This window comes from Prionailurus bengalensis, chromosome B1 (genome assembly GCF_016509475.1).
Source record: "Prionailurus bengalensis isolate Pbe53 chromosome B1, Fcat_Pben_1.1_paternal_pri, whole genome shotgun sequence".
Lineage (NCBI taxonomy): Eukaryota > Metazoa > Chordata > Mammalia > Carnivora > Felidae > Prionailurus > Prionailurus bengalensis.
The window spans coordinates 40,564,718-40,586,036 of record NC_057344.1 but is presented as its reverse complement, the minus strand read 5'-3'; the positions used below and the strand labels follow the sequence as shown (position 1 = coordinate 40,586,036).

Sequence of the window (21,319 nt, the reverse complement as noted above, 5' to 3'; positions counted from 1 at the left end):
GAACAGCATTGCAATCTCGTCTTAGAGCCAAAATAACAGCAGCAATACCAGCGTTGAGTAATAGTACAAAAGCAAGTGGCAAGGCAGTCACAAACAACTGAGTAGCACGGAAAATAATCACCATAAGTATTTAGAGGATGGGGAGACAGGTACTGTGTGGATTAGAGCTGTATGGAATGACTTTGGATGAGCTAGAACTTTCTGGAAGGATCTGGAAAGATGTGCAGGACATGGATGGATGGATGAAGAGGAAGGAAATTCAAGGGGAAGGAGTGAGGGGAGCAAAGGCATGTTTCAGGAGGCAGTGAGTAGAGAGAGTTGGCCTCTGTGGAGGTTGAGAGTGCCTCCATGAGGTAGGTCTGTGCCCAGGAAGGGGCATGAACTGTGTTGTGGGCACCACGAGTGCCTTTGCAGGTAGGGGTGGATTAACAAAATAAATCTGGCAGCATGGGGTCTAGGTTGTGTGGGGGCATTGCCTAGAGGTGGGACATGCCTGTAAAGTGTATTTAAAGAGCTTCACAGATCATTCTCATGCAGCCAGGTGGAAGTTCAGTCTATTGAGAAATCCTGAATTTCAGGGGGTGTTGTAGCAGATCAGAGAGGGGATAAGCACCTGAATCATTAGTTTGGCTTTCCGTCAGATTAATTCATCTTCAGTCATCACATGTTGGTTGCCGTGGGTGTGAGTATGGTGAATGTACGTGGGGTGTGCATGGTAAGGCCACCTGAGGATGGTGTTGGAGCTGTCCCCTCCTACGCTGTACTCTTCTTAGCGTCCTGGCACAGCGACTTGAGAAGTGGCTGCAGCTGATGCTGATGTGGCACCCACGACAGAGGGGCACCGATCCCGTGTATGGTCCCAATGGCTGTTTCAAGGCCCTGGATGACATCTTAAACCTAAAGGTGAGTGTGGAGCCAGGTTAGCCTCAAGGCAGTAGGTCCCCAATGGGCTGTGGCAGGGCTGGGGAAAAAAGAAGAGCTCCTTCAAAAGCAAGTCATGGGCCATCTGAGCTGTGGAAAGGGAGGCCCCTGTGAGAGCATCTGCCCCCATGCTAGTTGACATCGGTTGTAAGGTCACACTGTGAACAAACAGCAGCATTAAAGACCAGAATGTATGAACTCTGGGCACCGAGACTCCCTTCCTTCCAACTAACCCCTTTCTTCGTGTGGCTGGGAAATGTTGGGAGGAGCAGACGATCCAGGCAAGTAGATGGGCCTCTCTGTAAAGATGGGTTTTTGTTTCCAATAACATCTGGGTTGTGTTGCAGCTGGTTCACATCTTGAACATGGTCACAGGCATCATTCACACCTATCCAGTGACAGAGGATGAGAGTCTGCAGAGCTTAAAGGCCAGAATCCAGAATGACACAGGGATCCCCGAGGAGGACCAGGAGCTGCTGCAAGAAGCTGGTCTGGCATTGATCCCTGACAAGCCGGCTACTCAGTGTATTTCAGAGGGCAAGGTGAAGCCCTGTTCCCTAAGGATGCCCTGCTTTTCCTGGCTTTGCTTCCAGGGGAACTAACTGCACATTCAGATTTCAGCTCTACTTTGTCACATAATGCAGATAACTGCCTGGTTTTTTAGTTGAAATGTGAGATCCTCTGCATGGTCTAATAGGAGACATGAATCCCTGCACACTTGACTTGGTACTTCCAGACCACTCAGAGCGCCTTTCTGTGGGCTCTGTTGCCAAAGCAGTGCTTCATTCCTCTGAGTCAGCCAAAACTGTTGTGTATTAGAACAGTGCTGATGACCACAGCAATGCAAGACGTGGTCCCTGCCCCCAAAGAACTGATAAAGTTAACGTGTGAGAAACAACCATGGGATAGGATGGAGAAACTGAACATTTAAATTGCACAGTAAAGACAATAGAGAATAAGACCGTAATAAGTTATGATTGAGGGGCGCGTTTGGATAATAAATGTAAAAGGGGGCTCTTTGGGTGGCTCAGTTAAGAGTCCGACTCTTGGTTTCAGCTCAGTTCAGGATCTCATGGTTTGTGGCTTTGAGCCCTGCTTTGGGCTCTGTGCTGACAGCATGGAGCCTGCTTGGGATTCTCTCTATGTCCCTCTCTCTCTTCCCCTCCCCTCCCTCAAAAATAAATCATAAAATAAACATTAAAAAAAAAGTGTAAAAGGACCAGGAAAGGGAGGTGTAGGCTGGAGTCATTAAGAAAGGCTTTATGGGTGCTCAGTACTTGCTGGCTGAAGATGATGCCATTGGGAAATAGTGGGGAACACCCTGAAATCTCTGTTATTACTTGGAAAAGGAAGGGGTGGCATCCACAAGATCTCATCTTCCTCTTATCCTTTTGCAGCTGAATGAGGGTCGCACATTGGACATGGATCTCGTCTTTCTCTTTGACAACAGTAAAATCACGTATGAGACTCAGATCTCGCCACGGCCCCAACCTGAAAGTGTCAGCTGTATCCGTAAGAAGATCATTGTTTTTGTTTTTGTTTTTATTTTTTAATCACTTATGGAGTGCCTGGGTGGCTCAGTCGGTTAAGTGCCAGACTTTGGCTCAGGTCATGATCTCACAGTTCATGGGTTCAAACTCCACATTGGTCTCTGTGCTGACAGCTCGGAGCCTGGAGCCTACTTCAGATTCTGTGTATCCCTCTTTCTCTGCACCTCCCCCACTCTTTTTCAATCTCTTTCAAAAATAAACATTAAAAAAAAATCTTTTTTTAAATAATCACTTAGAATGCTTGGGACAGGGTGGGAGGGACAGACATGGACTAGTGGAGGGGTCCACACCAAGGAGATGCGCTTATCCAGTCCTGGGGCAACCTTCTTTACTTGGGACTTAGGAGTAGCCCAGCCAAAAAAGAGTAAAGGAAGTCTTCAATTTCAGCCTCACAAATAGAATTCTAAACCTAGGACAGAGAATACTGCCTGCATGTCTCTGAACTTGATCAAATCAGATGGCCATTTTATTTATTTTTGAAGTTTTATTTATATTTTGTACATGATAGAAAAAAATCAAAAGGTACAAAAGAATATACAGTAACAAGCCAGCCTCTCTTCCCAATTTCCCAGTTTCTTCCAGGGAAACCACTCCTGTCAAGTTCTTGGGTATACCTTCCAGGGGTATTCTATGCATTATAAAGTGTATAGGTATTTTTCCTCCCAACATATGGTAACATACAACATGTACTGTTCTGCACCTGCCTTTTTCATTTAATAATATATTTTAGAAAATTTTTTCCCTGCTGGTACATATGGAGCTGCCTATTTTTAATGCTTGTGTAATATTCCATTGTAGGGGTAGTAGATGGACATTTTAATGCATCCGCCATTCCTGCCATCACACACACACACACACACACACACACACACACACACACACTTAGAATAAGCAGATCTAGGGTCGAGAGTCTTAGCTCCAGACTTACTGCTTATTTAATGATGTTCCAGTACTACTGGGTAAAGCTGAATCTGTAGAAAACTTCATATGACTTTAAATATTGTAAACATAAAGGTTTCTGTTGAAAGCATAAGAGCCTGTGTACATGTAATTGACTCCATGTGGTTCACAAAGTGTTTCTTCAAATAAGTAGGTATTTACTGACTGGTACATGCTTGTGCTATTAATGGGATACAAAAAATGTATGTGACAGTAACCAGGCTTAACACCCAAAAAGGTTATGTGATAGCATAGTAGTTTAGTTATATAACTGAAAAATGTAAAAGTGCCAGTGATGTCACAAGGCATGATGTGGTTAATCGCAGGGCAGTTTTTCTCTGACGGTTGCATATGTCTCTGTTCCAGTTCAAGAGCCCAAGAGGAACCTCTCCTTCTTCCAGCTGAGGAAAGTGTGGGGCCAGGTTTGGCACAGCATCCAGACCCTGAAGGAGGACTGTAACCGGCTACAGCAGGGACAGCGAGCTGCCATGTATTATGCCAGGCGGTTTGGGACTTAATTTAAAATCGCGTGGTGGCTTTTTCCACAGGGAGGTGGCGGAGGCAGGGGCCCAGAAGCAACTGCTAGGACAGACAAGAGGGAGATGCTGGTTTAGACAGGCAGGAAGTGGTCAGGTGGGCAGGATTGAGGGAGGCCCTTTTAGACTTTATGAGGTGAGTGAGGTCAGCACATGGAGCTGTAAACTGAGGGGTGGGCTGGCTGAACTAGGGGCAGATTTTGGAATGTGGAAAAGCTCATTGCAGTCTGGGTCAGCAAAGCTCCCCTGATTGTCATGCTGGGGTCTGCCTGACTCTTTCCCCTGGGATATGACTAACTGGGGTTATTGGCCCTTTGTGTGGTACTTTGCCTTATTCCAGTGCTGGCTGAGGGCTAGGAAATTGTATGATTATAAGTGGCTACTTTTGATACAATAATAATAATTATAGTAGGGATTTGCCTTGGCATTTGAGGTGGTTTTGCTGTTGTACAGGAAATGGCATTTGGATCCCAAAGATGCCTGAAGGCTGTTTTTTGTGGTCCCTGCAGGATGAATCTCCTCCGGAATAATAGCTGCCTCTCCAAGATGAAGAATTCTATGGCTTCCATGTCTCAGCAGCTCAAAGCCAAGTTGGATTTCTTTAAAACCAGCATCCAGATTGACCTGGAGAAGTACAGTGAGCAGACAGAGTTTGGGATCAGTGAGTGTACTCTCTGTAATGAGTTTGGAAAAACCATTACTGTCTTCCCCCCCCCCCCCTTCCTAAGGTTTCTTTTGCCTCTTATAATTTAGTTGCTTGTGTCTATTTTGGTTTTGTGGTGTTTTCATTTTGTTTTTCTTTTTTTTTTTTTTTCCTACATTTTTTTTTCCAGCATCAGATAAACTGCTGCTGGCCTGGAGGGAAATGGAACAGGCTGTGGAGCTCTGTGGGCGGGTAGGAGACTTGTTTTAGATTCCTATCCTTACCGAGGGGGGTGAGGCTTCGTACAACCTTTTCTCACTCTCTCCTCGAACACCAAATCCATCTTGTACGTCCAAAATCAGGAGGTCCTCGCCATGCTCTCTGACCCTAACTGGGACTTGATGGGAAGAGGCCAGGCTGGTAGCCAGTAATGGGGAGGCCCATGGTGGCAGATGCAGGAGCTGTGCAGACCTGGTGTGCATTTGAACAAGGCGCAAAATGTGAAGTGTCCTTACGGGAAGCCCAGGCCTCTTCCTATCAGAAAGGGCCTCAGATGAATGATCAACACTCCATCGGGCTGGGGGGTTTGCCTAGTTTTGTTGGGACACTAAATCCATAGGAAAGAAAAAGTCTAAGCATAAAGTTTTAGGACAGCATAAATCAAACACCACTGAAAAACGTTAATTGTGAGGCAAGGGAAGGAAGTATGGCTTAGTGATCCTCACACAAATTGAAGACCGAAGCCTCCAAGACCTTTTCTGGGCTTTTTACTATATCTATATCTATATTATTATCTATACTATTATTATCTATACTATTTACTATATCTATATTTAGATGTCTTCTCTGACCAGAGAGACAGTGAGTGCTCCAACCCATCCTGGCACTCACATCCAGAATCTCCGATAGAGAGGAGCCCAGGCCTCCCAATGTGGGATGGCATTGGGGTAGACAAATTAAGGGAAGAGAAAGGAATGTGCATTGGGCTCTTCTCTATGCCAGGTACTGTGCCAGATACCTTACATACTGTATCTTATCTCACCCTTAAAATGGCCCCATTAGAAGCCTATTTTATGGCAGAGGAAACTGCAGCTCAGGAGTTAGTGCTTTCCCCATGGGTCACACAGCTAGAAAGTGGTAGACCCGAGATCCAAACCCAGGCCTTCTGACTCCAGAGTCTCTGTCCCTTCTAGCTAGTCACCTGAGAGTCTTCGGTGAGTTTGAAGGTGTTCCCCGCCCCCCCTCCCCCCAAATCTTGCATCTCAGAACGCCCTTATTACATCAGTTGACATTAGCACAGCTTTTTCATCAGGAGAATGAAGTGAAGCACCTGGTGGAGCGGATGATGGCGCTGCAGACTGACATTGTGGACCTGCAGAGGAGCCCCATGGGGCGGAAGCAGGGGGGAACCCTGGACGACCTGTGAGTACCGACCCAGTGTCCGGTCAAACCCACAGAAGCCCCAGCCAAACTTCCATACATGTGTTGAGATTGTCTAAGGGTTCAAGTGTGGTTATCACAAAAGCTCTGTGAGACCATTCTATAGAGTGTGATCCATTGGCGAAGCATCTTGGCATGTTCCAGATGAGTTGCAGAGATGAGCAAAGGGCCAGTCACCATCACTGTCAGCCTTCATTTCCATATCTATCAAGTGTTGAGAAGAATTGTCCGACCTCACGGAGTTGTGAAGATCAATTCAGATGATTTAGATAGAGCAGGAGTTCATCATCTTTAAAGTCTGTGAGGCAGGAGCTTTAACCATGGCACCAGACGTCACTGTTCACGCAGCCCACCCTGATCCAGGTGTGGCTCAAAGAGCAGAAGGTAGAACAGAGAAGGAGACCAGCAGGTCTTAAGATTTTGAACCCGGGAACTGTTCATTTGAGTCTTTATCAGGAATCTAGCCTTGGCTCTGAGAGGTGATAAGGTGCCCGGGCAAAGCAGTCCTACCTGAAGGAAAGCCAGATGAGAGGGAGCAGGCGAGCTGCCTCAAACTCTTGGGAGCTCCCACTTGGGCTCAGCACTGTCCTCCAGTGCCTTTACCAGGATTCTCAGGACCAGAATCTCGAACATCAGAAATCTGATGATTCGTATTCTGTATTTTCTCGAGTTATTTAACCCATTATTCTCCTTTAGTTTTCAAATGAGAGTCACCTCTGAAATGTCAGGTCATTTCATTGTGTTGAGGTGGAAAAGGGATAGAAGTTTGTGTCTACCCTTGGGCTTGAGTTCTCACAGGGAGCCCGTGTTCTCCAGGCTTAGGTCCAGTGATGTCACTGGAATCACCATTGCAGAAGCCACGTGGACAGGAAATTCCAAGGGACAGAGTAGAACCTCCCTTTCTTAAGATTCTTTCTCATTAGGGATGCCTGGGTGGCTTAGTTGGTTAAGCATCTGACTCTTGGTTTTGGCTCAGGTCACCATCTCGCAGTTTGTGAGTTTGAGCCCCAAGTCGGGCTCTGCACTGACAGCGTGGAGCCTGTTTATGAGTCTCTCTCTCCCTGTCTCTCTACCCCTCCCTTGCTGGCTCTCTCTGTCTCTCTCTCTCAAAGTAAATACAAATAAACTTTAAAAAAAAGAGAAAAGAGATTCTCTTGGAGAGAAGGGCGAGGTTTGATAACGAGAGCCATCAGTTCCTCATCATAGGCATCACCTATAGTATCACCAGGAGTAGTAATTTCCTCCAGTCAAGGCATAGTGCTGGTCTTGCTTCTAAAAGTCAGTGATTCTACTGGCAGGAATTGACTAACCAGTGTCCCACATGTGCTTATTTGACCTCACATCTTGACAGAGTTTCTCCTTTGTATATTTCAGAGAAGAGCAAGCGAGGGAGCTTTACAGGAGACTTCGGGAAAAACCCAGAGGTAAGTGGGCCATTCTGTCTGCCACACGCGCCTGGTTCTGTCATGTGTATGGCGTTGACACTCTGCCAGCCACTGGAGGAACTGTGGGGCTCTTTGCCTCTTTCCAGACCAACGAACTGATGGTGACAGTCTTGAAATGGTCCGGCTGCTTCTTCAGGCCATCCAAGGCTTTGAGAAGAAAGTGCGAGTGATTTATACGCAGCTCAGGTATCCGCCCCAACTTCCCTTTTCCAGGGTGGAATTCAGAGAAGCGGCAAGGACCCATGTGAGGCCATTTTCTCACTGCCCTCTGACTTGCTTACCCTGAAGGAGATTTATCCGCAGCTGTTGTTGGATTCATAATTACCAGGGATTATGTTCTCCTCCTTTCTCCAACCCAAATGCCACTGGAATTTGTCACATTTATTCTTTACAGTAAAACTGTGGTTTGCAAGCAGAAGGCTCTGGAACTGTTGCCCAAGGTGGAAGAGGTGGTGAGTTTAATGAACGAAGACGAGAAGACTGTCGTCCGGCTTCAGGAGAAGCGGCAGAAGGAGCTCTGGAATCTCCTGAAGATCGCTTGTGTGAGTGAGCCCCATGGCCGGGCCCTCGGCCCCCAGCCCGCCAGCCTCTTTTCCACCTCTGTGCTGCTGTCACCACCCTCCAAGAGAGACCGCAAAGCCACTGACAGACACTACTCAACTGCCACGGCTCAGTTTTCCTTCCTCTTCTCCATGACTTAGAGGGAGCAGGGAGGGGCCGAGTCAGGGCCGCACCAGGTGTGTTTCATTCTGCACGTGTGCATTTCCTGTGGCTGCTGTCACAAAGCGGCACCGCAGAGTTATTCCCTTACAGTCCTGGAGGCCGGAAGTCCAAAATCCAGGTGTCAGCAGGGCTGAGCTCCTGCTGCAAGCTCTAGGGGAGAATGCTTCCGTGCTTCTTCCAGCTTCTGATGGCCCTGGGCAGTCCTTGGCTAGTCCTTGGCCGCATCACTCTATTGTCTGTCCCTGTCTTCACAAGGCCTTCTTCTCCGTGTCTGTCTTCTGGGTGTCTCAGATCAGTACACTTGCCATTGAATGTGGTTCCCACCTCAGTAGTCCAAGTTGATCTCCTCTCAGGATCCTTAACTTCATCTGTGCAGACCCTTTTTCCAAGAAGGTCACATTCACAGGTTGCTGGACTTAGGATATGGACAGATCTTTTGGGGGACCTTCTCGCACCACAGTGCATGTCTGCGTGACCTGGTTGATCCTCATCTGAGCCTGTGCTGCTTAGTATTGTCAACCACACTTTCTGTGCCTACTGTCTTAATGTAGTTGAGATTCCACTGCATGCTGCTCAGGGAGAAAATGGGACACAAAAAAGAGCCCGGGACAGAGAAGGAAAAGAACCTGGTAAAAGCCATGGAAACCAGAGCTGATGGGAGAAAGACCCACACTATGCCAGCTGCAGCGAGGTTGACTATGATGAAAGAGTGATTTAGCCACTGGTGGTGGTTAAGAGCAAAGAGGAAAATGGGAAGATAGTTGCTTAAGGTGGAGGCAGGGTGCAAGGATGGTGTTTTTAAGATCATGGACTGGAGCGTATTTGTAGGTCAGGCAGGTGACAGTGCACTGGGAGAGTCACAGTATCAAAGAGGTGGGAGACAGTTGAGTGTCCAGGTCCTGAGAACAGCAGGGTGTCAGCTTCATGGGCATGCATGGAAGGATTGGCCTGGGGAAGGGATGAGTGACATTTCCTCCTGTAAGAAAGGAAGCAAATTAAAAAAGGAGAGATGACAAGGAGAGAAGCTTTAGGAAGGAGAGGGAAATTGAGGTATTTCCAGTGACGGCCTGATACGCCATCTGCATTCATGTGACGTTTACTGAGCGCCGAGCACGTGCCCAGGAGCGAGATGAAAACTGGAGGTAAAGGGGGAAAGAAGCATGGCATCTGGCCCAGGAGCTCATAATCAGAGGGGCACACACAGGGAAGTGAATTCAAACATGGGGCAGGAAGTGTTCAGCAGCAGCTGTGGTGCCATGAGCATGAGCCATAGCATGAGTGTGAAGGAGCAACGTCAGCTTCAGGCCTGGAGGTGAGGGAACCACAGGAAACATTCACAAGGAAGGGTTGTTTCAACTGAAGAACGAGGTGGACAGGTGGAGATGACATTCCAGAACGAAGACATTGCTCTATCAGAGGCACGGAGGCCTGAAAGAGTGTGTGTGTTCCGGGTACTACACGCAGAGTGTTGTAGTGTGGGGCAAAAGGGTATCGTTTGCAATGAAACTAGAGAGGCAGGCGAGGACGAGCCCATGCAGGCCACACATGCTTTCGCAGGCATAGCAAACACTAAGGAATTTGTTTTTCTCTCTCATGTCAAAGGAAGTATGGGAATGGTATGATCACATTTGGGTTTCAGAGAAATCCTTCATGGCAGCTGGAGAATGGATTTGAGACTTTGGCAAACGTCACCACTGGGGCGGGGGGGGCGCCGCTTTGGGGACTGGAGTTGCACAGCCCTTAGGGTGCACAGGACAGGACAGTGGAAGGAAGGCCCAGGCTAAGTGGAGGAGGTGGATGTCTGGGTCTTTCCACGGGTGACCATCTGCAGAGCAAAATTGGGTGCTTGACTGACTGGTTGAAGCCAGACCTTGACGTTCAGCTGGAAGGAAGGATGTGGAACCAGGATGGGTCCCATAGCTCGTGAGGCTGAGCAGGATGAAGACCCATGGGCTGAGGCAAGGGCAGGAGCCGGGTCTGTAAAAAGACGTGAGGCCAACAGATGAGAGTTCAACTGGAAACTTGAAGTGGGGCAAAGCACGAGGTGCTGGGAAGGTTGGCATAGGTCATCTGCGGGCTGCAGGTGTGAGGAGGTGGGAGCCCCTGAAGCAGGAGCCACTGGCTTAACCTCTTGACTGAGGTGGGTAGCTGCAGCAGCCGGGGGGTCAGGACATCTTGGTTTTCTTGTTGGCTGTCCCACAGATGGTGCAATTCACAGAAGGCCACTTACAACCTTCTGGTATGTCTCAGGCTTCTACTTGAGACAGCAAAGATGTCTCCCTCTTAGTTTCCTTACGAGAGTTTCTGAAGCAATCAAACTAATGAACGAAGCTTACAAATGCAGGTACTCCAATCTCCCTGTATTTACAATCTTCTATCAAAAAGTACACCTATAGGGATGCGTGGGTGGCTTAGTCAGTTAAGCATCCTACTTCAGCTGAGGTCATGGTCCCACGGTTCGTGAGTTCGAGCCCCTCGTCATGCTCTGTGCTGACAACTCAGAGCCTGCAGCCTGCTTCAGATTCTGTGTCTTCTTCTCTCTGCCCCTTGCGTTCTCTCTCTCTCTCTCTCTCTCTCTCTCTCTCTCTCTCCCCCCCCCCCTCAAAAGTAAATAAGCATTAAAAAAATTTTTTAAAAGCACACCTATAGATGCAGAAAGATTTTCTAAGCCTGAATGAAGACTGTGGCCATATGCAGGGATGTTGACTCAAAATTTGTAGGAATAGCTAGTGTATTGTGACCTATTGTTTTGTGAGAAAATACCATGGTGTGAATGCAAAATTGGAATCATCCCTTTGCTCCAAAATTGTGTTGACTCTCTTTTGGTTTTGTCCTTTAGAGCAAAGTTCGTGGTCCTGTGAGTGGAAGCCCAGATAGCATGAATGCTGCTCGCCTCAGTCACTCTGGTCAGCTAATGTCTCAGCCTTCCACTGCCCCTAACAGCTTGCCTGAGTCTGTCAAGAAAAGGTAGGTCACTGTAAGGTGCCGGTGATGGCCGGTGCACTGGAAAGTCATGGGAATAGACATGCATGTTTATCATTGATCATTTTATGTGTCTAGCAATTTTGTGCATGTATTGAGTTTGTGCTTGTTAATATCCAAGCAAATGTGATATTTTGCTCTCTAGTGCCTTGCAACTTGCTAAGTAGTTGCCTTGTCTAAGGATTGGATTACTAATTGCTTAATGAGGAGATTGAACATGCTAGTCAGTCACATGCTAGTCAGTCACATGCTATTATATAGTCCCATCAGCCATCATCTATCATTCAGAACCAGCCTGCCCGCAGGGAGTGCCCTGTTGGCCACACCTCAGTCATCTCGCCTCCTCCCTCTCACCTCCCACCGCTCTGAGTTACCATATTAGGGTTTTCCACCCACTGCCTCTCCTCACCCCCCACTTCTGCCCTGCTTTCCCCTCCTGTCGCCTGGGCCACTGCCACCAAGGTGGTGAACAGAGCATTTCAGCCTTTTCTGCGAGGCCTTTGGCCTCCCTGCTTCCCAGCCAGTCCTGCCTCCAAGCCCTCCCTAGTCAAATTAGTCTTCACAGAATACCACTTGATCAAGTTATTTTTTGGCCAGTAACTAGTAGTGGCTTCCCACTCCCCTGGAGGATTCAACCTGAGCCTTTTTAGACATTTACAGCCACCTCAGCCACCGTCTAGGCTGATCCCCAGTTCCCATACAGACTCCTTGCCCTGGCCCAGTGGTTCTCAAAGTCTCATCCAGACCAGCAGCATCAGCAGCATCTGGGCACTTGTTAGAAATGCAGTTGCTGAATCAGCTGCTCAGGGGCAGGGCAGAGCAGTCAGCCTTTCAGAAGCCTTGGCTGGTTTCTGATGCACTCTGAAGTTCCAGAACCTCTGTGGGCTGGTCCTGGGAGGTCCTTCCACCTACAGGACACATCTGCTTCCCTCTCCTCCAATGCCCTGACCACTCACACAGCTCTCTCTTCTTGGACTGCCTTTAGATGTTTTTGTTTCTAGTTCAGTCCCATGCAGTTTCTTCAACATCCTCTATGTGTCGGGTCTTAGGCACTGGCAATGGTTAAAATTGTCTGTGTGGGCAAATCTATAGACCAAAAAATAGATTAATGATTGCCTAGGGCAGGTGAGGGGGAGGGTGGGAAGTGACTGGTAATGGGCACAAGGTTTCTTTTTGCATGATGAAAATGTTCTAAAATTAGATTATGGTCAAGATTGTATAATTCTGTAAATATACTAAAACTATCGAGTTACACACTTTAAATGGGTAAACTTTATGGTATCTAAATTATAGATAGATCAATAAAGCTATTTTAAAAATCCTGTTCTGGGGCTCCTGGGTGGCTCAGTCAGTTAAGTGTCTGACTTTTGGCTCTCACAGTTCGTGGGTTTGAGCCCAGCATCAGGTTCTCTGCTCTCAACAGATCCTCTGTCCCCATCTCTCTCTCTGTCCCTCCTCCATTCATTCTCTTTCTCTCTCGAACAAACTTTAAAAACAAAACAAAATAAAAATCCTGTTCCTGTGCTTGGGGAATTCATAGCCTATACGTTGTGGTACTTAATTGTACGTGACCTTAGATTGTTAATTCTCTCCCCAACCTACTGTGAGCTTGAGGATAGTAACCAGGTCCTGTGCCTCTTACATTGCCCTTTGGAGCTGGCCCTAAGCCTTCAACCTAGTTGGTAGCTACGTGGAAGAGGCTGAGCAAAAATGTGGCCTGTGTTCCTTCCATCAGAGTGTCATGCTTTGTAAGGTGAGTGGATTTCCAAGGCACTGTCTTCCTGGATTTGGCATTTTCCCTCCAATGATATCCTGGAAGCCCTGGGAAAGTCGTCCTGGGAGCACAGGCTGTCCGTCCATGTCCTAGAGCTGAGGCTAAAATAGGACAGCGGCTTATTATACCTTTCCCTTTCTCCCCATGGCCGTTCACGACAGGTACATTTCTTATCCTGGAAAAAGAGAAAGCAGTTTAAATGAAATCAGTTCCCAGAACTTGCTTTTTCACAGATCTCAAGGAACTATGGAAATGGTGAAATTACGTGGTCTGTATATTTTTTTTCTATTTCAAAAACTGGAAAACAGGTGATTTGTGAGGTATCTTTAGATTTTGGCAGTTTAGAGAGAATTAAATTCAATTATCTGAAGTAAAAAGAGATCTGCTTGCTCTTTCACATTGTGAATGGTAACACTTATGGCTGAGCATGGGCTTCTGAAAAATGCTTAACTAGATGAAGGAGATTACTGGTCAGTGACACGGTGCTTTACGACACTCAGCATCAAAATAATCGTAACTTCATTTTTAAAATCTTGTCAAAATCCCTGTAGCAGTATCTCTGAAAATTCACATTGACCATTTTCTAATAATCTGATCATTTTCCTTAGTGAAGAACTGGTGGCTGAAGCACACACGCTCTGCACCCAGCTAGAAAATGCGATGCAAGACACCATCAAAGAGCAGGACCAGAGTTTAAGGGTAATGGCCTGTGTGAATCCTACATATTCCGTGTCCTTTCTCCCCACGGCAAGCCAGAAAAAGAAAATGCAAAGGCAATCCAGCCTTTCCTCCATCTCAGTATATGCTTATGCTTTTCTAGTACAGACGACTTCTTATTCAGAGTAACGCTAACAACTATTGAATGGGTACGAGTACACTATGTGCATTATCTCATTTAATCCTTGTAACGCTTAATTTTGATAAGGGAGGTAGCATCATTCTGAGAAGGTCTTTCTCTCCCTGTGGTTTTTGTAGCACTGCTGAGCATCTGTGTGCATGGAGGTCTGGGGCTAAAACAAGGACCTGTCACAGCCCCGCCTCTCAGGGACTCAGAGCTTAGCACTAGGTAGTACTACTTATAGGGAAACTAACCTGATGAAAAACTGGTCAAGATACAGGTACATTTATGGCAAAGGTTCAGAGATGCTAAGCCATTCCTCAGATCTTAAAAGGCCCTTTCCTGCCAATACGGTGACCTGCTAGCCTCCCCCTAACTTCTCAGTTTCCAGAAGAATCAGAGAGGATACCACTACTAATTGTAATCACTTCTTATTTATTCAACTGTCCGTCTCTGGTTTAGGGCTTTTGCTATCTTTTATTTTTGCCCATCCTCCTTCTGACAGTGTGTATTTTGATCATTTCACTGCTTATTTGCACTCCTACCAGAGAAATAGGAAGTCTTATCAGGCCGTTTCATCTGGTAGGGTTGGAAACTGGTAGCTGAGGTTAGCTCTTGGTACCACCTACCCACGGTCAGAAGTGCTATGAGCCACAGGTGGTACCAAAACTGCCTGTCTAGTTTCCATAGTCCCGGAATCTGAGGGGCTTCAAGCTAGGCCAAAGGAAAGTTCCCTTATGGTTGTGAAAATGTAGCTTTAGCTCGAGAGTACCCTGCAATAACAAGACTGTTACTAATGAGAGGATTTAAATTTCCTTCTAAATTGTGCTGGTCGCCTCCTGAGGAAGACAAACAATCTGAGGTGTATTGGTGGCCACTGTATTTTTAACATGCCTGTTGACTTTCAGTCTCTAGACTGGAGCTGGTTACAGACGGAAGAAGAAGAGCAGAATGGCCTGGAACAGGCCTCTTGACTGTGTGGGTGGCCTTGACCACCTGATGGGACTGCCTGCCCTGAGGCCCTCCCATGGTGGCCCCCGCTGTCATGATGTCCCAGCAGTCTTCGGCACCCAGGCAAAGATCTTCTCACTTCCCCAGGAGTTGTGACATTCACCGTGGGCCAGGGCTGGCGTCCTCTGCAGGCACCGCCAGCAACTTGTCTGCACACTGGAAGTCCTGCGTCTTGGAGGCTCAGCAAACACTGCTGCCAAGCATGAGCATTTAGGGAGACCAAGCCACTGCAGCTGCTTCCTCTGGTCTGGAAAAAGTTCTCAAAGTACTTTGCCCCACAGATCACTGGACAAATGTCTAACATGACTCTTTCAGGACAAACTGTGGAGGACGCTTTGTGTCAGCCTGCCCTCTCCTGACCCCTCCTGATCTCCAGAGGTCCTGATCCGCCTGTCCTCACAGCTAATGTTTCATCTGGATTTGGAACTAAACAGACTTTTAAATTGTAGACTTGGCATGGCCCCATCCTTTCTCTTCCTCTTTTCATTTCACTGCTGCTAAAATTTCCCTTTTACCCACTACTTTGGTGGTCGTGCCCCTGTTGGCAAGGTCGTAGGTGAATGCCAGCTCTCCCCATCTGTAGCCCTTTCAGCCACAGAGTGACCTGCCAGCACCAGGTCAGAGAGCAGCTTCCTTCCTTCGGGTCCTGGAGACTACCTGCGAATGAGCTCTTGTGCAGAAGAACAGAAGAAGAAAAGGGTATCTGTCAACCACAAGTCTGCTGATCCCTGTGCCCACACCTGTCCCTGCTCAGACACATCTATGTGCGGTGGTGCTGGGATGGGGGAGCGCCTGTTTCTCATATCATCTAGCAGTATTATTAAATTGACTTATTTAAAAAGTAGTTTCCATATTTTGCAACATGACTCAAGCATTTATACTGGGTTCCGCAACCTGTTTTTGGCAATATTTATGGTCAGGACTTAGGAACTCAAAAACCAGCTTAATGGAAAATGTTATAAAATAGAATAGTGCCTGGATCTGATGTTGTCTTAGCACCAGCACTGCTTCTTTGACATTTCACAAAAGTTCTTTATGTTAAAAGCAGGAAAACAAAACGAGTTTAGATGATCACAAATAGGCGAGTTTGGTCAGAAAAGAAAGTTGGAATAGGAGGATTTTACAAACTGGCTTCCATGGAAACAGTACAAAGCGTTTCAGGGTCAAGTACATTTAGGAAATGCTTCATGCTTTAATTGCCTCTTGGAGATTCCCATTGTACACTGGCATAGTAAAGTTTCTGAGAGTCCTACAATAATAAACTGGCTTAACTGTGTAAATCTACTGTTTGCCAAATGCCTTTGACAGCAGAGCCGTTTTTTCCCCCATGTGAGTGTAACATTTGATACAGCATGATTTTGGAAACACTGGTGAGGAACATAGTGGGAAATAAGACCAGAACGGGAGGCTGCGATGGAGCCAGACTGGGGAGGGAATGAATGCGAGACTAAGGGTTATGGGCTTCACTGAAGAATTTTAGCAAGAAAATGACATCACCAGAGCAATGGTTTAAAAAGGCTAACATAGGGGCTCCGGGGTGGCTCAGTGGGTTAAGCGACTCTTGGTTTTGGCTCAGGTCATGATCTCACGGGTTCGTGAGTTCGAGGCCCACATCAGCTCCACACTGACAGTGCAGAACCTGCTTCGGATTCTCTCTTCACCTGTCTTCCCCCACCCCAAATAAATAAATAAACTTTAAAACATTTTTTTTTAATATTAAAGGAAAAGACTAACTGGAATATGCTAATTGATTAAAAAAGTGAAAACCGGGAGATAGGACTTGTCCTTCCAAAATGATAAGGTAAATGTACTTTCCCCTATTCCTCCCTTTAAGTATGGCTGAAACCTGTCAACATTATCTATAAACAAATAGAGGAAGACTCTGAAAGGTAGAAGCCAGCAGACCATCTAGGGACCTTGGACCTGAGGAAGGACATGGTGGGGAGTTCTGTGGGCTTTGCTTTTGCCTCATCTCTCCCCAATCGGGTGCTGGAGAAGCCACCCCAGAGGCACGACTGAGGAGACTGGCTCCCTCTAGCGGTATTAGATTCCCAGGGCTGCTGTAACAGATGGCCACAAACTGCAAGGCTTAAAGCACCAGAAATTTGTTCTCTCAAAGTTCTGGAGGCCAGAAGTCTGGAATCAAGGTGCTGACAGGACAGCGCTTCCTCCAAAGGCTCTAGGGGAGATTCTGTTCCTTGCTTCCTCTAGCTTCTAGTGAGTCCACTTGTGGCTGCATTTCTGCCTCCATGGTCACATTGCCACTTCATCTTCTATCTGTCATCTCTCTCCTGTGTGCCTCTTATTAGAACCCTTGTGATTGAATTTAGGATCTGCATAATCCAGGGTAAGCTCGTCTTCTCAAGACCCTTAATTTAATATGTTTTACCATGTAAGGGGTTTAGGGTGTGGACATTTCTTCTAGTGGGGGGCACCATTTAACCCACTACAATCTATCCCCTCAAAATTCATGCTCATCCCACATGTAAAATGCATTTACCCCATCCCAACATTCTCCAGTCTCAACCCATTACAGAACTAACTGCACAACCAAAATCTAAATGTCATCAGCTCAGAAATCCTGAATTTCATCATCTTCATCACTTTTGAGGAGACTTTGCATGCTCCATCCTGCCTCCAAAGTCCTCTTATCTGTGGACCTGTGAAACTAGAAAACAAGGTAGCCCCTTCCAAAATAGAATGGTGAGATACACATATAATAGACATTCCCATTCCAAAAGGAAGATACTGAAAGGAATAAAGGAGTTATCAGTCTCAAGCTAGCTTGAAATCCAGTTGGCAAATTCCATTAGGTTTCAAGTCTTGAGAGTAATTCTCTTTTGCTTGAGACTCTGCCCACTGGGCCCAAGCCAGTTCCATAGGCCTCTCGAGTTTGTGCCCACAATGACACATGAGCCTCTGCTTCTGTGCCCATTCCTCCAGCTTCTGCCTTTGTATCCACGGCTCTGCTCTCTGAATCATTCTTTTTCTTGAAGGCTAGCACATGTTTACAACTGAGTGACTCTGTCAACCATTCCTTGCCCACAGAGTTTCAGAAGTTTCATCCTCTCTGCCCCTTTCCATCCAAGCTGGTTTCTGTGATAATCTCAAAACTTTTGTGGGTCTCCTATGTATGTCCTGTGGGTCCATACCATTAGAAAAAAGGTCCACAGATCTTTCTTGGGCAACCCCATCTCTGGTCCTGGCTTCTGCTGCAATGATTGAGTGGGTCTCTGAGTCACACACACAATCTCTTCAGCAAAAGTTGTCCAGCTGCACCCTTAGCCTACTCTGCAGAGGATGCTTTCCCAACAGTGAATTTCTTCATTTTAGCACCTTTGCAATCTGGATAGGCTGAGAGCCTTGCAAATCATCCAGTGCTGGTTCTTTTTTTTCCCTACAGTCCTTTCTTCAATTTATTTCCTTCCTTTGGCATTTTACGATGAGCAGCAAGGAAAAATCAGGCTACACCCTCAACACTTTGCTTGGAAATCTCTGCAACTAAACATCCAGGTTCATTGCCTACAAGTTTTGCTTTCCACATAATGGCAGAACACAGTTCAGTCAAGTAACATTCCTATTTCTACCAACATTCTGTCAATGATATATGTGTTCTCTAAGGTGATAGAAGAATTTTCTACCATGCACCTCACCTTCTGAGCCCTCATCAATGTCTTTAATGTCTGTTTTTATCACCAGTAGTCTGATTAAAATAACCTGGGCTATTTCTATAATAACACCTCAGAATTCCTCTAGTCTCCATCCATTATCTAATTCCAAAGCCACTTGCACATATTTAGGTATTTGTTATAGTAGCATTCTACTTCCCAGTACCAAACTGGAGCAAATTACCACAAACTGGGTGGCTTTAAACAACAAAAATATATTCTCTTAAAGTTCTAGAGGCCAGAAGTCAGAAATTAAGATGCTGGCGTGGCTACACTCCCTTCAAGGTTTCTAGGGGAACATGTTCCTTTCCTCTTCCAGCTTCTGCTGGCTCTAGGTGATCCTTGGCTTATCGGTACATCTGACCAGTTTCTGCATAAGTAGTTATATTGCCTCCTTTTCCATTTATCAAATCTCTCCTGTCTCTGGAGACAGGACCCATTGGATTTAGGACCCATTCCAATACTTTGGGATAGCTCCTCTTCTCAAAATCCTTAATCACATATTTTGCCATATAAGGTAATACAGGTTCTGGGAATTAGGTCATGAACCTACTTTGGTGGGGGGGGGGGAGGTCACTGTTCAACCCATTACACTAGTCAAAGAGCTAGGACAGGGGCAGCCTAGGAACACAGAAAATTTTTAAACAATAACCACTCAATTTCAGTTAACACTACAGAAAAAAAAAAAAAAAAGTCTTACCTCTGCTAGAAAGACCAGATAGGAAGCTTAAACTTCACCAGGTGAGGAACTGGGACTTTCACTGGTGCTAAGCAGTAACAACGTCTCCCCTGCCACCCATTTCCAACATCCCGCTGGGTTAAATGGAGACCGAATGGGGAACAGTAAGGAGGCACCTTGCCCCTTCCAACCAAGTTGGTATTGGTGGAGTAATGAAGAGCCCTTCCCACTCAGGTGTCAGCAGAAGCCAAGTGGGAAGCCTGGGCTTCCACTCGCCCTTGGTAGAAATGAGACAGCACTCTGCTTTCCCCACTGGAATAATGTCAGAGCAGACCTGCTAACACAGAAGAATTAAATAAAATCCAGAGTCTCATCACCTGAAATTCTGATGTCCAGATTTCAATCTAAAATCGCTCATCATACCAAGAATCAGGAAACCTCAACTAAGAAAAGATAAGACACTGAGGTGGCAAAAATTTAGAATCATCTAAGAGGATTTTAAAGCAACCACCATAAAAAAATGCCTCAAACACTAATGACCTTGCTTGAAACAAATGAAAAAATACAAAGTCTCGGCAAAGAAACAGAAGATGCGAGGAAGAACAAAGTGAAAATTTTAGAACTGAAAAAGACAGTAACAAGTAAAAATGTCAATGGGTAGGGTCAATAGCAGAATGCAGAGTGATAAACCAGTGAGCCTGAAGATAGAACGGAAATTTCCCGATCAAAACAACAGAGAAAACAAATTGGAAAACATAACAACAGAGCCTCAAAGGCCTGTGGGAGTGTACTAAAAGAGCTAATATTGATGTCATTCAAATCCCACGAGGAGAGAAGAAAGAGGGTGTGGTTGAAAAGTAGTCAAAGTAGTAGCTGCAACTTCCCCAAATTTGGCAAAAAACAAAAATAAAACACCTTATATATTCAACAAGCTGAGCAAACCCCAAACAAGATGAACTGACACAAAGAAAGAAATCCACACAAACAGATATAGTCAAGCCTCTAAAAATTAAAAACAAAGGAAAAAATGTGTAAGTCTCCAAGACATGTATTTTACTTTTGAGGGAATAAGGTGGTAGAAATTATTTGAATGACAGTGGATTTCTTATCAGAAACGAAGGAAGCCAGAAGAAATGACATGATATTTTTCAAGTGCTAGAAGAAAAGAACGGTCAACCCCGAATCCTTTTCCAGCTAAAATATACTAGAGGTACACTCAAAAATGTCATCTGAATGAAGGACAAGTCATGAAATTCTCAAATGAAAGAAAAGAGAATTTGTAGACAATAGACATGCCCTAAAAGAATGACTAACTGAAGTTCTTTAAATACAAAAAAACATGATAAAAGAAGGATTCTTGGAATTTCAGAAAAGAAGGAAGAGGGGTGCCTGGGTGGCTGAGTCAGTTGAACATCTGACTCTTGATTTCGGCTCAGATCATGATCTCATGGTTCATGAGTTTAAGCCCTGTGTCAGGCTCTAACTGACAGTGTGGAACCTGCTTGGAATTCTTTCTCCCCTAGTCTTTCTGTCCCTCCCCAGCTTATGCTCTCTCTCTTTCTCATAATAAATAAATATTTTAGGGGAAAAAAAAGGAAGGAAGAATAAAATAAGGAGTAAAAATATGGATAAATACAATAGACTTTACTTTTCTGGAGTTTTCTAGACTATGTTTGATGGTTGAAACAAATATTATGACATGATTTGATATGGTTCCCAATCTATGGAGAGGAAATATTTAAGACAAATTTATTATAAATAGAAGAGGGTAAAGGGATATAAAGAGAGGCAAGTTTTCTCTACTTAAAATGAATTCATAAAGTGACACTTTAAACTCAAGCATCAAGTAAACTGATAAGATTACATATGTAATATGATATCTACAGCAACCACTAAAAAAAGCTACACAAAGATATACACTTGGAAACACTATAGATAAATCAAAATGAAAACTTTTTAAAAGTTGATTTGTTTTGAGAAGAAGAGCATGCATGCTGGATGGGAAGGGGCAGAGAGAAGGAGAGAGAAAAATCCCAAGCAGGCCCAACACAGGACTCAAACTCACGAACCCTGAGATCATGATGTGAACCAAAATCAAGAGTCAGATGCTTAACTGATTAAGCCACCCAGGCGCCCCTCAAAGTGAAAGTTTTAAAAATGTTTACATGAC

The 21,319-nt window shown here is 45.6% G+C and overlaps 1 protein-coding gene across 2 annotated transcripts in view; it reads left to right on the top strand.

The window, feature by feature from the left end:
• Positions 1-16,082, top strand: part of IKBKB (inhibitor of nuclear factor kappa B kinase subunit beta) — a 75,348-nt gene extending 59,266 nt beyond the window's left edge. The window contains exons 10-22 of one of the 2 annotated variants that reach the window (XM_043563098.1): positions 774-903; positions 1,269-1,463; positions 2,319-2,433; positions 3,777-3,900; positions 4,456-4,607; positions 4,780-4,841; positions 5,902-6,011; positions 7,404-7,453; positions 7,561-7,660; positions 7,869-8,016; positions 11,037-11,164; positions 13,562-13,652; positions 14,700-16,082. In XM_043563098.1, coding sequence (XP_043419033.1) covers positions 774-903; positions 1,269-1,463; positions 2,319-2,433; positions 3,777-3,900; positions 4,456-4,607; positions 4,780-4,841; positions 5,902-6,011; positions 7,404-7,453; positions 7,561-7,660; positions 7,869-8,016; positions 11,037-11,164; positions 13,562-13,652; positions 14,700-14,765 — 1,471 coding nt within the window. In that variant the 3' untranslated portion in view covers positions 14,766-16,082. Of the gene's footprint in view, positions 1-773; positions 904-1,268; positions 1,464-2,318; positions 2,434-3,776; positions 3,901-4,455; positions 4,608-4,779; positions 4,842-5,889; positions 6,012-7,403; positions 7,454-7,560; positions 7,661-7,868; positions 8,017-11,036; positions 11,165-13,561; positions 13,653-14,699 lie in introns of both variants that reach the window. The other variant, XM_043563090.1, reaches the window with a different exon arrangement.
• The last annotated feature ends 5,237 nt before the right edge of the window (positions 16,083-21,319 follow it).